The 13,877-nt window shown below is 40.1% G+C and overlaps 1 protein-coding gene across 1 annotated transcript; it reads right to left on the bottom strand.

Moving 5' to 3' along the window:
* Positions 1-1,115: 1,115 nt before the first annotated feature.
* On the bottom strand, positions 1,116-6,298 carry LOC131803436 (uncharacterized). Its single transcript, XM_059124739.1, has 2 exons — positions 4,463-6,298; positions 1,116-1,207 (listed from the first exon to the last, which is right to left on the bottom strand). Exons 1-2 carry the CDS (start codon positions 4,968-4,970, stop codon positions 1,203-1,205), a joined length of 513 nt encoding a protein of 170 aa, XP_058980722.1. The 5' UTR covers positions 4,971-6,298; the 3' UTR covers positions 1,116-1,202.
* Between the last annotated feature and the right edge of the window lie 7,579 nt (positions 6,299-13,877).

Genomic DNA, 13,877 nt, shown 5'->3' with positions numbered 1-13,877 from the left:
GACCTTCTTTTCTAAATAAAATTCTCTGGTATTGCCGATCAGAATCATGAACACATATCTGTCGGTACATTTTCTCAATGTCACCGTTAAACACATACTTATACAGGCGCCAATTCAAAATTACAGACACTAAATCATTTTGTAATATTGGCCCTGTATGTAAAACATCGTTTAAAGAATAAGAGCTTTTTGTCTTACTCGATCCATTAAACACCACTCTCACTTTAGTACTAGAACTTTCTGGGCGAAAGACTGCATGATGCGGTAAATAATATGAAAAATATTTCCCACCAGTACATATTTCTCTTGATTCTGTGGGTTTCATATGACCCAATGACAAATATTCATTTAATACTTCATTATATGACTCCTCAAGGTCTACATTCTTGCTTAACTTTACTTCCATATGTTCATATTGTTTCTTTGCTTTGAATCTGGACGAATCTAGGTACATTTTTTGAGGAAATTCTTCTTTGAAAGGTAATTTTACAACTAATCTTCCATCTGATCGACGGTATGTCGTGTTGGTGTAAAATTTCTCGCAATATTCGTCTGATTTCGTGGAAATGGGCACTTCACTTATTTCTTCTTGTTCCCAAAACTTTCTCAATAATTGACTAACGTCATCTTCAGAATTATTTTTTATTTCTATAGACGCTAAACAAATTTCATTGGCTGATATTGGCCCATAGATATACCAACCGTATATCGAATTTTGAGCTATCATATTGCCCAATATGTTCTTTCTAACTCCCTCTAGGATTATATATGGGATAACATCGCTACCTATAAGCATATCAATTTGAGCAGAAATCATAAATCCTGGATCTGCTAACTTCAAATCCTTAATACTTCCCAAATCTGAAATTTTAATAGTCTGCATCGGCAATAAACTTGTCAAATTTTGCACAACTAATGCTTCTGCTTCAAATTCAGTTTCATTTATTTCTGAACACAACGTCAGAACACATTTTTTATTTGAATTAGCCACGACTGTTCCACTCAGTCCACTAATCTTGAACTAGCTTTTTCAGTTAATATGCCAATTCGTTTAATTATTTTTTGAGTAACGAATGTTCGTTTCGAAGCTGAGTCAATGAGAGCTCTAACCGTAGGTTAGGTTAGGTTAGGTTAAAGGATGTGTGGTTGCGTAAAAACAACAACCACTCCACTCGGAGACCTATTGGCCCATTGTGATCATCCTAGTCTAGAAAGAAGTGGAAGTGAGGTAAGAAAGATAGTTAATGTAGAATATAGGATTTAGAAGAATTAGAGAAGCTAGTGGGTTTGCGTCCACGGTGTAATCAACGTGTCGTCCTTAGCCATTTTAGTCTTCTGGCTAATTGAAGAATGACTGCTGGTTCTGTTTCGGAGAGGTATGACAGGTCAGGCAGTAAGTGCTTACCCAGAAGCCTATGTCTTACTCCGATGAGGGTAGGACAATGACAGAGTAAGTGTTCCACCGTTTCTGTTTCTTCCTCGTCCTGACATAGCCTGCAGTATTCAGTGTCGTCACCCCCCCATTTTGAAGTCATGGCCTTTATGTTGCAATGACCTGTAATTAGGCCCACCACAAGCTTCAAGTCCAACTTCGTCATGGACAAGAGTGACCGTGATCTCCGTTCGGAGTTCACCGGCCAAATCTTTTTGGAGATGATGCATCCCCTTCCAGATAGCCAGTTCTGTTGAAATCTTCCAAGATAGTGTTTATGCAGAACTTGAAAGAAGTGGCATAAAGGTGGCTTCACTGAGCTCTCGATCTCTAGATCTACTGACTCAGATCCGCGTCTGGCCAATTCATCGGCAGATTCATTGCCAGATATGTTGCAGTGCCCAGGGACCCAACAGAGCTTGACAGCTGACTTAAACTTTTCCAGGGCATTCTTGCACTCCAGAACAGTCATAGACTTGATTGTGAAAGAATTTAGAGCTTTTAGGGCCGCTTGACTATCGACATATATAGTCACCGGTCCATCCCGTTCGTTAATTCTATTATTCAACAGTTCTATGGCCATTCTGACAGCAAAAATTTCTGCCTGAAAAACGCTGCAATCGCTGTTTAGCCTGAAGGATCTTCGGATACTTAGGCTTTCACAGTAGACTCCAGCACCCGTTCCACTTTCCATCTTTGAACCATCAGTATAGACCGCTATACCGTCGAAAGGTGGAGTGCCACGGGACCAGATATCCCTGTTTGGTATATGGATGTCAAGTAGATCAAAGTTGAGCCTAGGGAGTATATAGTCACTAGCTATAGCCTGATTACTTACGTTTTCCACATACTTAAGAATGACAGAGTGCCCGAAGGGTTGACTCCGCCATTGTCCCAATTCGTTGAGTCGCAGAGCACACCTAGCAGCTAGTTCCTCTACAAATAAGCCTAGAGGCTTTAAGTTGAGTAGGGTGTCTAGAGCGGATTGTGGCGTGCTCCTGACCGCTCCTGTAATTAGTAGCGATGCGACTCTTTGTACTTTGTCAATATTCTTGCTGAAGGTGGTTTTCCGTAAGGAATGCCACCACACAAGTCCGCCATAGGTTAGGATTGGTCGGACGACTGACTCATATATCCATCGGATAATATGGGGTTTAAGCCCCCAACTCTTTCCTATGGAGTTCTTGCAGGAATAAAGTGCAATTAAGCCCTTTTTCGCTCGCTCCTCGATATTCCTTTTCCAGCTTAACTTCTGGTCTAGAATGGTACCGAGATATTTTGCTTCCGAAGAAAGGCTTAGAGTTACACCATCCAGCATTGGGAGAGAGAGGGCGGGTATTTTCCGCCTCCTTGTAAAAAGTACGAGCTCAGTTTTAGATGGGTTCACGCCTAAACCATTGCAGCGCGCCCATCTGGAGAGTTTAACCAGAGCTCCCTGCATAAGATCTGTAATAGTTTGCGGAAATCTCCCAGCAATCAGCAGGACCACATCGTCGGCGTAAGCCACGACCTTTGTTCCGCTGTGTTCCAGATCAAGTAGAATGTTATTTATCACCAGAAGCCAAAGCAGTGGTGACAAAACGCCTCCTTGTGGAGTACCCCTAGTGACCGTTTTCCTAACAGAGCACTCCCCGATGCTAGAGTTGATGATTCTGCTGCTGAGCATAACATCAATCCAGTCGACGAGAAGTGGTGGCACACTAAGTCTTTCGAGAGAACTGTGAATTGCCTCTAATGTAACATTATTGAAGGCCCCCTCGATATCGAGGAAGGCCGCCAACGTGAAACATGAGCTGTTCAGGTTCTTCTCTATATAACCCACGACGTCGTGCTGCGCTGACTCAACAGATTTGCCTTTCATATAGGCGTGCTGAGCAGTGCTTAAAGAGGTCAGGGGTATTAGAGATCTGATCTCTATGTCTATTAATCTCTCTAGCGTTTTCAATAGAAACGACGAGAGACTAATAGGCCTGTAGTCTTTTGGAAGAACATGACTTGGCTTCCCAGCTTTGGGAATGTAGGTGACTGTAACTTCCCTCCACAGTAGTGGGATGTGAGAAAGACGCAAACAAGCCTTAAATATCACCTCCAGGACTGGTATTATCTCCGCCGACGCATGCTGTAGCATGGCGGGGATAATGCCATCTGGACCCGGTGACTTAAAAGGTTTGAATGAGTTAATGGCCCACAAAATCTTGGGGGTGTTAACAATACTATTAGTCAGATTCACATCTTCCGTCCCACTATGCTGACTAGACCGTGTTGCCAATCGGTCAAATACCGCATCAGAGCAGTTCGGAAAGTGAGTACTGGCTAATAGATTGAGAGTCTCTAGACCTGAGTCAGTCCAGCTACCATCAGCCCGCTTTATACTTCCAATGGATTTTGGGTCCTTTGAAAGTACTCTACGGAATCTGGAGGCTGCGTTGACATCATCTATGGACTCGGTGAAACACACCCAAGACCGTCTCTTGGCCTTCTTGATCTCACTGTTGTACTTATTGAAGGCTAGTTTATAAGCTTCCCAGTCCGTACCCAGTTTGGTCTTGTTGGCCTTATTGTATAATCGTCTGCTAGTCTTCCTGAGCTGAGCTAGGTCTTTCGACCACCAGACAGGCTGGTGCCTTTTACCCGGAAAGGTTAGCGGACAGGCTCTTTCATAGCTGCCGATCAGGATCTTTGTTAACAACTTGACAGAGTCGTCCACATCCGATGCCGAGGCCACTGGAAAATCACCAGTGGACTTAAGCATCCGTGCGGTATGCTCCGCAAATTGATTCCATCGAGCCCTTCTCGGGTTCCTATGCGGTTTTTGAGTCAATCCCTCTACCGAAATTTGGAATGTTATTTTCCGGTGATCCGAGAAGGAACACTCAGTCGAAACTTTCCAGTTCAGTATAAGTGATTCATCCATGTTAGTGAGAGTGAGATCTATGACCTCCTCTCTATTCTTAATACAAAAAGTCGCCTCCTTTCCCCGGTTACAGATTTTGAGATTATGAGATAAGATAAAATCAAAAATGTACTCACCTCTGGCATTGGTGTTACTACTGCCCCATTGAGAGTGGTGAGCGTTTGCATCACATCCAATGATGAGTCCGCCTTTTCCACCCAGTACTGAGACCAGCTCCTCTACCACTTGGCCCGGTGGGTCGGGGTGCTCGAAGGGAAGGTACAGGGAGACGAGGAATAGTATTTTGCCCGTCCTAGTCTCCAGTCTGACCGCCGTGGCGTCTCCTCCGCTGAAATTGTTAAGGAAGATTAAGTTTAAGTTTTTCTTTGCGACGATACACGTTCTAACCTTTTCCCCATTGGAGGTGGCATAGGTGATGTACCGCTCACTCCCTAGCCCAGTTACCTTATTCTTAAAAATGTAAGGTTCCTGGACCAGGGCTATGTCAACTTCAAGCTTGGAGAGGGATAGGAGAAGCTCAGCCCCAGCTGCCTTGCAGTGATGCAGGTTAATCTGCACAATGCTAAGCAGCTGTGGCTTCGTTTCTCCTACTGCGACGACGGCGTTAGACGGAACCGAATCCATCCTGTGCCGAAGTGCAACTTCCCTCCACGAGCCTGAAGGTATTCCTGGCCAGCAGTATCAACAGAGACCTTTATGACCAGGCCCCCTCCCTCCGTACTTGAGCCAACTAAGCGCCAGCCGTCCGTGCAGAGATTGGGATTCTGCTTCCCCAATATTATCAGCACGCGTGCCGGGTCCACAGAGGGCGGCGGCACCCATGCTGTTAAAATCCTCCTGCAGGGGATATCCTTCAGGGATACAGCAGCAAGTGCACTTCCATCCCAAAGTTCCTGAAGGCCAGCTACTGCGGTCACGAGGAAGTTCTTTGACTCCTCATTTTCGCAGCAGATGACCTTCACTCCCTTGTAGACGGTTGCACTGCCAAACTGTAACTTGGAAGGATCCTCCCCCAGGAAAACCTGTTCCCTCAGACGGTCCTCAATGAGAAGCCACCGACTTTCACTGATTTTGCCTTCCGGCTCAGCTCGGTCGATGACCGCTACACGGAGATTGTCCGGGTACAGGGTTTGGGAGTGTTTCCTCTTTCTTGATGGCTGGCTTGAAGGCTGTGGGTTGGTGGTAGCAGGCTTCGCATTAGCAGACCTAGGGTCTACTAAGGCTGCTTGCACCGGCCTTGCCACTACCTCCCTACCAGCTACAGTTGCTGGCGTAGAAGCCGCAGTTGGCGGAGGAGGAAGTTTGCCCGTTAACGGTTTCTTTGCCTCGGGATGTGGTTCCTCCGTCGACCGTCCTCTCTTCATCGTTACCCGAGAAGAGGATTTGGCCTCCTTTGGTTCCACTGGGGCAGAATTTCCGTTAGGGGCGTCCTTCCTTTTGTTCCTCCGTTTTCCTGAGTTAGAAGTGGTGGGGGCTACACTTGATTCCGTTGGTGGTGCAACAGCCGAAGCTGTCTTTCCACCGCCGGGAGAGGTGTTGCCCTTCACCCCAGCCCCACTAGTTGGCTTATCCTCAGACGGATTTACCTTGTTAGTGGGGGCTGTAAAGAGAGAGGCAAGGTCCTTTTCGAGTGTACATTTAGGCACTTCCGGATGGTTCTTCTCGAACTTCCTTATTGCCTTCATGTTCACCCTAATCAGGGCTTTTTCCCTCTCTGTAATTTGTAAGGGTTCGCGACCGATGAAGCTCTTACAGTACCTCACCGACCGTTTGTAACCCTTCCTTATTTTTACCTCCTTCGATCCGGAGGCATCGCGATTGGTTGGAACTTCAGTGTCCCTTTCCACGACGCCATCCTCGATCCGGAGGTTGGTCGCATCGGTAGATACCGATGTAACCCCTTCCACAAGAGTTGACCCCCCCATGGCAGCAGATTGAGTGCTCTCTATAGTTTTTGTAGCTGTCTCACTCCTCAAGGATGAGGGTATGACGGTGACGTCAAGTTCCTCATCGGAGAGGGGTGAGTCATTCCCAAAACCGGAGGGCACACTCTCTTGGCTGAGCCTTAGAGTGGTCTTCTCTAGAAGGGCGGACAGCTGTTCACTCTGTCGCTGTATGCTTTCACATACTACGTCTCTGTACGTTTCCAGAGTCACGTCCCCGCCCGAAGTTGAAATCTTGTCCATGGCCATGTCCTGGGTCGACACCTCCGAAGAGGTGGTTGATTGGTTGTCGGTTAGTGTTTGTGTTTTTGTTGTTGCTTTTTGTTTAGTTATTTTCTCCATAGGTTATCGGGACATTGGAGGTGACGAGGTCCGCCATGACATAGCCTCCATATCATGGTAAGGACTTGGCAGCTAAGCCTGTTACTCGTCGAGGCGCCCAGGTATCGACGAGGCAACCGTTCTAATACAGTCGGTACCCTGACTGCAAACCTTGGAATACTGATGGGCACGGTTTACGTAACACCCCAGCATTAGGGGGTCCGTTGCGGTGGACCAGGCCGTTGACTGGATAGTTTAGGGGCGCCAGTGCCGCCTCGTCGAGACCAGGGATCACGGGCACTCGGGTATTTAGTCCGAGACTCTCCCCCTAGAAACCGCTGAGCTGTCCGCGACTGCTTATTTGATTCGCAGCTACCCGATATATCTACCGGGCATCCCACTATCCGCAACCCGTGGACGCGTCCGGTAGCACTCAGCTATGCTTCCGCGAACGGCGGAGAGCTCTAACCGTAAATATTTCCCCAGAATATTTTACTTTTACTAGAGCTGTAGGCAGCATAACGTCATCATGACTTACTGACACATGTGTTTCCACATTAGAAGTTTGAGCTACAGAATTGGACGAACATGGCATTTCTTCTACAATATTCTCTGTGGTAACTAGAGCATTTGTTTGGCGTCCATTTTCAGAACGATAAGTGTTTTGACTTTCTCTTGCTACCAATCTTGACTGTGTAGATCTCTCTTGAACGTTATTTGGTAAATGCAGTTTAGTGTGGTGTTTCTTTTTGCAAAACATACACCTATGCACACTAACGCATTCCTGAGAAATGTGTCCATAAATAAGACAATTGTTACACAATCTTTTTTCTCTTGCAAATTCAATTCTCTGATTTACACTCATACTATTAAATCTTGAACAATTCTTTAAAATATGATTTCTATTACACATGATACATCTATTTGATTGTGTCGATTGCGCATTTTGATGCGCTTGAAATTCATCATTAAAGGCAGTTGAAGCTGCTATATTTCTTAGACTGTCTATTCTCTCTAGGACTCTATGTCTGTTTTTTAGAAAATCGTCCATTTGTGACCATTTGGGTAGCTCTGAATGTGATTCGAGCGATTGTTCCCAAAGAGTCAGAGTTTCAACCGGAAGCTTAGTTGAACACAAATATATCAAAATAGGATCCCATTGATCTACTTGCACCTTATGTGCTTTTAATATAGCTAGACAGTCGCTAACTGTTGATTGAATTCTTTTTATATCTCTGCTAGATTCAGTCTTTGCTGCCGAAAGATTGAATAAAATCTTTAATTGATTATCTACCAGTACCCTCACATTTTCGTATCGCACTGATAATGCTTCCCATGCCAACGAAAAATTCTGATCAGATAACGGGTACCGATCAACAATTCTACCAGCCTCACCCTTTGTTCTGTTACGCAAATGATAGAGTTTTTGCGCAGGTGTGAGTCTGGGATGATTTCCATATATGGCTGTAAACATGTCTCTAAAAGTTGGCCACTGTTCATAACTTCCGTAGAAGTCTTGAGTGTCACAAGGTGGCACTTTAATACAAATTTCCGACATGTCAAAGGTTGTACCCGGAGGATACACAGCTGAGCTGTGAAACAGTGACGGATTTGTAACATCGCCTCTAGCGGTATTATTTTGATTTTGTTTTCTTTTCTTCAAAATCTCTAATAATTTAGCTTTTGTAGTTTGATATTTGTCCCTGAGGGACTCAAATATTTTTCTGGCTTCTAATTTATAAGCCTTTTCTTCTTCTTCCTCTATTTCTGCTAAATATACACATTCAAATGCACTGCGTGCATTGTGCCAATCTTCATCAATGGATTCTAGTTTGGTTTCTATTAAAGAATCCGAAAATAGTTCCTCGGGAGTATTCTCCAATTGAATGCACATATTCATAAGACTGTCGGTTTCGTATTCAAATTTAGCACAAATTGTTGAATCCATTTTGTTTTTCTATTTATTTTTTATGTATATTTATATGAGGTTTATTTATTGTTATTTATTATATTTTATTTACTTTTTTTATTATTATTATTTTTTTTTTATTATTATTATTTATTATACAAACAAATTATAATTATCACTTTATTTATTGTTAATAAATAAAATGAAATTATTTCTGTTAATGTTTTTGATTTGCCGTATAATATTATTTTTCTCAGCAGAAGTTTAATTTGTTTTTAAACTTATTGAAAAAATGTTTTTAATATATTTTTATGATTTGTTTATTTAATTATTATTATTATTATTTTTTTTTTTAATTTAACTTTTATTATCTTATTATTTATTTTTATTCAAAATTATTTATGTGTATTATTATATTATATCGATTCAATAATTTATGCAAAGTTTTATACGTTACGTCAGAAACTTGCGTTACGTCAGCGAGTAATTGCACAACTTTTCTGACCCAGCAGCTGATCGATAGTCGATATGGTAAGCACAACAGACGGATCGATCTGGCACAATAAACATATGTCAAAAGATTGTTTATTACAAATGGCACAAATGACGAATGCGACAAATGTAACACAAAACAAAAATGAAATAAATGCCAAAAAAATGATGGAGAAAATGAAAGTGATTGTGGTGTTTTATAATGGTGTTAGTGTATGTGTTTTTGATAGTGTTAAGAAACAATGAATACAAACAAATATCTCTTTTTCTTCTAACTTCACACAAACAATTTCTTTTGGAAATGGCAGTGCTGATTTTGTTGTATGTATGTGTGTCTACGACAAACAACACAAAAGCCGCCACATTCGAACACAGATGAAAACACAACAACACTTCTTACTACTTTCAAATTAATTTTAAATTAAAATTAGTGATTTTTTTGGAAAATATTTTTGGCAAATAAGCCGATTCTTTATTTTTTGGGCTCGAAGGACCATGTACAAGTTCCAATACGGTCGTATGGACTTGTTGTGGTTCAAATTCTACTGAGTAGATTTTGAGCCGGAATTTATTGTTGCACAAAGACGAACAACAATATTGTTTAGCAAACTACAAACAAACACAAAAGTATTCTGACGATACTTACGTTTGTTGTCTGCACAAAAGAAAAAGCACTTTAATAATTAGTATTTCAAAGTTGAAAATGACTCAGTCGGTCAAATTTTTATTTTATAAAAAATTCACAATTTTGATCTGGCGATCCACTTTTCTGAACTTCAAGAAGAAGAGTGCCGTTTTTAGTTTTGTGACGACATCGATAGTTTTTTATTTATCGAGATCGATTAGATCCATGTCGATGTCGTCATCTATCGGGTTGGGTCTATTCCCAACATAAATTGTAAATAGTGTATTTTTCATTTGCATGGCCCCTTTCCCATGTTGTATCCGGGGAATTCCTTAAATAACTTAAATAGAATTTCTAAACGCGACTACCACAAATATAAAATAAATGTGAATGAAATTTGCATTTTTTAACAAATCAATGTTGATGTCTTTAGAGAAGAAAAGTTATTATGGCAGTCGGTCAGGCAATATTACTATTGCAAAACATGCAACATATAACAGTCGCTTTTAACGTTCATAAGTGAAATACAAAACGACAACTGATTGATCTTCAACTAAGAAAAAACGACACAGATGAAGAACCACCTGCATCAATAACTACCTACTTTACCGGCTTCCCAGCTACAGGGTACAGTGGCTGGAAGCAGGTTTTGTATTTCGTAATGACTCATGCAATCCCAAAGGAATTTTACCTATAAAATCTCTATACAAGAACATATGAAGAGGGCCTCCTATGGAGGAACGGTGGCAAAAAGGCCTATTGAATTCAATTATGTATAGAAATTGTATACCCTACACCATAGTGTGGAGGATACATTAAGTTTACCATTCCGTTTGTAACACCTCAAATATGAATATTAGATCCCACAAACTATATATATTCTCGATCAGCATAAAATTCTATGTTGATTTAATGATGTCCGTCCGTCTGTCTCTCTGTCTGTCCGTCTGTGTAAGTCACTCTAGCTTCCGAACAAATTAAATTAGGTTGATAAAATTTTGTTCAAATGTGTGTTTTGTATGCAGGATTTGTATACCCTACACCACAAAGTGGTCAGGGTATTATGTCTTTGTGCATTTGTTTGTAACAGGCAAAAGGAAACGAGATAGACCCATAGTTCCTTATGATGATCTGCATAGAATCACATTCTGAGTCGATTTATGCATGCATGTCCGTCCGTCCGTCCGTCTGTCCATGTATTTTTGTAAACAAAGTACAGTTCGCACTTATTGCCCTATCCAGATGAATTTTTGCACAAATCATTTGTTTGGCCCAAGGACGAACCCTATTGAAATTGGACATAATTGGTCAAAATTTAGATATAGCTCCCATATATATCTTCTAATATTTGCCCAAATGAGATGAAATTTTTCACATAAGACCGAATGGAGGCTAGAAGGTAGTATGCCAAATTTGGTGAAGATCGGTTCAGATATAGCTATAGCTCCTACATATATTGTTCATCGGATTTGTTGTATTTGTTACCCACAGCCGTAATATGCACTCCGTAACAACGATATTCAGGGAAATATATCAAATACAGCTCAGAAATATCTTTGCCAAATTTTATCGAGATCGGTTCAGATTTGGATATAGCTCCCATATATATCTTTATCTGATTTCAAATTAATTTTGCACCAAATGGACAATACAAGTCCGAATTTAAAAGATACAAATGCTTCGGCAGATTTAGTCCTTTGAACTTTAAATTATAATTATAATCATAGCGTGTATGATTAAATTCTCCCATAAAAACTTTTAATTGTTATGCGCAGCTCTACTAAATTAGCAAAGTGGTGTAGGGTATCATAAAGTCGGCCCCGCCCGACTTTAAGACTTTCTTTACTGTTTTTTTCTTGTTTATGTTTTTGAAATTTTTGTATGGAAAAGTTTTCAATTCACTAAGTCCTTGTCGAGATGTCCAAGAGTTTTTTTAAGAAGTCTTCTATCCTAAATATAGCCAATGTGCACAATTTACCTTCCATCACAATATTCCTTGAAACTTCCATGCACAGACACACTCAAATAAGAATATCATTTTTGAATATCTGTCGATTTTCTTACTTTGTCGACAGCATCTGTGGCGATGATCTCAGAGATGTCAGCAGAACAGTATGATCATTAACTAAAACCGCTGTGAGCTGTCGATATTTATAATATTCAACAATGCTGATGGTGACTGCGATACCCCACCTTGAATGAATGAATACCATGGATGACGCGCTGAAAGACTGATGCTAATACAGAAAGAAGTTTAGTGTACAGCATCCATCAATGTACTTTGATTTTGCTCCTTCTTGGATGGTAAAGACGATTTCTTCAGTTTCAATCTCCTGCAGTTTGCTTAAAGCCGCTTTAAGATGATATTGACATTGATGTCTTCAATGCATTTCTGGTATCGGCTGTTTGCATAGTATGGTGCGTTGTTGGTTTCTCTGTAATGCAAAGATTTGCATCAACGTTGCTTACATCATCATCGGCATCGCTATCGCAGTTGCCGGTGCCTTAGAATAAATCGCGTGTACTGGAAGATATTTTACTCTTTATTCTCTGTTGGTGCCCTTATGTGTGATTGAAGTGATTTTTCATCACTGATGATAAGCATTTTTATTTGAAAGGCTTGATTGGTTGGTAATAATCGATCTGAAAGACAAGTGGTAATTATTGATAACCCTCCAGTCATGATAAGTATAGAATATATCAATCATAATTGAATGAATTCTGGAAAAAATATAACAATTTGTCTTTAGCAATCTGACTATAATTAATCAAATGTTTTAGAGTTTATTGTGCTTATAGGATGATAGTAATCAAGAGAAATCCGCGGATATACTGTACTTCTTTAAAACGAACGTCGTGTTGCCAAAATGCGATGGTCACACAAAATTATAGGCTTCTGTCTTGTCCTATAACAAAACCCCTTGTTTCGACTGGCCCGTAATTGAGACCAGTGGAGCGACTTCTAAATCAAGAATCAGTTTTTGGTCCATTTCGTTCTCTATATATTTTGCGTTTATCTCTAAAAATAATAGTCTTTTATTATGACCCTAACCTTGAATCCATCTAAAACATTATCTTCTATATTTATAAAAGAGGAAAATGTTTGTTTGTAATTAATACACTCGAAAACCGCTAAACAGATCTTCCTGAAAATTTCCAAGTATACTACAATATTGCCTGAAAGTAACATAAGCTATATAAATTTTTGAAATTCCACTTAGAACTGGAGATATCGCTTCAGAATCGAAAGAACCTCCCAAAAATTTAGATTTTATATGCACATATCTACTTATCGATTACAGATATAGTGTCCAAATATGGAATGCGTAACGGAATTTGAAACAAAAATAAATTTGCCAAATTATTTTGAAAACGGTTCAGATTTGGATATAGGTCCCATATATATTTTCAGCCTATATCATATATTTGATGTATTAAACAAGCTGTGAACGCCACATTTAAATGATATTTGGAATGTGTGATGGAGTTTCCATATATATTTTCGGCCGATATTATGTATTTGATGCACCAAACACGCTATGTATCTCTAATTTCAACGAAATTTGGAACGTGTAACGGAATTTGAAACAAACATAAATTTGTCACATTATATTGAAATCGGTTATAGCTCCCATAAATATTTTCGGCCGATTTCAAATATTTGTTGCACAAAACACGATACGTATATTCGAGTCCAATTAAATTCGGCTTGAGTGCCTAAATTTGGTACAAAAATAAATTTGTCAAATTATACTGAAATCGGTTCAGGTTTGGATATGGCTCCCATATATATTTTCGGCCGATTTCAAATATTTTGAATATTTGAGTTCAATGAAATTCGGCATGAGTGCCTAAATTTGGTACACAAATAAATCTGCCAAATTCTATTGAAATCGGTATGGATTTGGATATAGCTCCCATATATATTTTCGACCGATTTCGTTTATTTGATGCACCAAACACGATATGTATGTTGGATTCTAATAAAATTTGGAATTTGTAATATGCATGTCCAATTCCAAAGAAATTCGGATAGAGAGGCGAAATCAGGTATCAAAAAAATTGTCAAATTATATTGAAATCAGTTCATATTTGGATATAGCTCCCATATATATTCGTCCGATTTCATGTGTGTTATGCACCAAACACGATATATATATATATATATAACCGATTCCGATGAAATTCAGAATGTGTGGCGAAATTTGGTTACAATAATAAATTTGAAAAATTACTTGGAA

This window comes from Musca domestica, unplaced genomic scaffold (assembly GCF_030504385.1).
Source record: "Musca domestica strain aabys unplaced genomic scaffold, Musca_domestica.polishedcontigs.V.1.1 3, whole genome shotgun sequence".
NCBI classification, from domain to species: domain Eukaryota; kingdom Metazoa; phylum Arthropoda; class Insecta; order Diptera; family Muscidae; genus Musca; species Musca domestica.
Note: the sequence above shows the minus strand (reverse complement) of the source record. Positions and strands in the feature narration are given on the sequence as shown.